This window comes from Trachymyrmex cornetzi, unplaced genomic scaffold, assembly GCF_001594075.2.
Source record: "Trachymyrmex cornetzi isolate Tcor2-1 unplaced genomic scaffold, Tcor1.1 scaffold1306, whole genome shotgun sequence".
NCBI lineage: Eukaryota > Metazoa > Arthropoda > Insecta > Hymenoptera > Formicidae > Trachymyrmex > Trachymyrmex cornetzi.
Window position 1 is genome coordinate 16,027 of NW_017295880.1, and position 1,432 is coordinate 17,458.

Consider the following 1,432-nt stretch of genomic DNA (forward strand, 5'->3'; position numbering starts at 1 on the left):
AAAAAAATTTCTTATATTACGGGGACAAAGCCCTATTGAAACTTGCAAATTTCCAGACGCTGCAATGTGGTGTCAGACTACATTAATGTCATCACCGGACGTGTCTAAAAATTTGACGCTTGCATTTTTGATGTCATTGACCGGTAATGGTCATACAAATATCCGCGAGGATTTTTGTGGAAAGTTAGTCTGTGTAAAATGGCTAACCGTAATTGTTCATCGCTCTCGCGTTTGATTTGCAACCGGGAACTTGGTTTCCGCAATGTGTAAACACGCACTAATACTTGATTTTCAAAATATCAGATAGAGCAGCAGGGTTACGTTTCGGTAAAAACGATTAGTAAAAAGGAAATAAGATCTGAAATTCATACGTGTACTCGAGGCACGTGTGTTATCGTTGAGTTTTTACCTTGGCGGAGACGTATGTATATTACCGACCTGCATGTCTATTATCCGCCGAATTTTAGGTCTGAAGATTCTCCCTGTGATTCCTCTGATAATGATGGATAAAAAAGGGGATAGGATTTGAAAGCGGTTCGTGTGACGTTACTGCATGAGGCGCTCGGAAGACATGGATTCATACGTTCAACCGTAAGTATTTTATATATGGTTTTTAATAATTTTCTCTGCAGATCACTTATTCGTTTGTTTTTTTTTTCATTACAGCGCGTCTTCTCGTACAATTTTGACAAGATTATTAGCGTTGACACCAACAGCGTACGAATTTCTGCAGATCGGGATCGCTGTGGGACCAATGTCTTACGTAGAAATTGCGATTGACGATACCCGAGGCAACCGCATCGTTCTGCTTCATACTATGTGGATGGCGTTAATCGAAAAAACGGACAGCTATACAGCGATTGGTGCAGTCATCTACGTCATAGAAAGTAATGATACTGGATCTTGTCATTAAATTTGTTGAAATACGTGATGTTGACAATGTAAAATTATCTTTATATGGCAAGTGTATGTATATGAAACCGTCGAATATACTTTTTATGCTTGAACTCGACACAATGTGTCGAGCACATATTTCGATTTGTGCCAATATACAAATAGTATAAGCGATAAATTTAAATATTTTGTAAGTTATTTACATTAAAACTGTATTGCGAATAAATTGAACCCGAAGTGGTAAACACTTTGCGTAAGATTTATGATAAGAATTCAGTTATTGAATACGAATTAATAATGTGCGCTTCAGATAATATTGTATATAATGCATTATACAAAAAATAAACGCATATTAAAACAATATATCTCAGTGTCTGTAATTATTTAAGTTATTATTGTTATTAATATATATTAAAAAAACAATTGATGGGACCAAGATGCGAAATGTAATCGCATAAGGGAAAAGAAGATGACGTGTAAGAGGAAGAGAGACGGTAAGTATAAATGGTAAGTATAGCGATAACTGATAACGTGGACA

At 35.9% G+C, this 1,432-nt stretch overlaps 1 protein-coding gene across 1 annotated transcript in view; it reads left to right on the forward strand.

Moving 5' to 3' along the window:
* Positions 1-913, forward strand: part of LOC108770659 (uncharacterized) — a 13,245-nt gene extending 12,332 nt beyond the window's left edge. The window contains exons 2-3 of the mRNA XM_018522330.1: positions 57-183; positions 667-913. Coding sequence (XP_018377832.1) covers positions 57-183; positions 667-913 — 374 coding nt within the window. The remainder of the gene's footprint in view (positions 1-56; positions 184-666) is intronic.
* Positions 914-1,432: the final 519 nt, after the last annotated feature.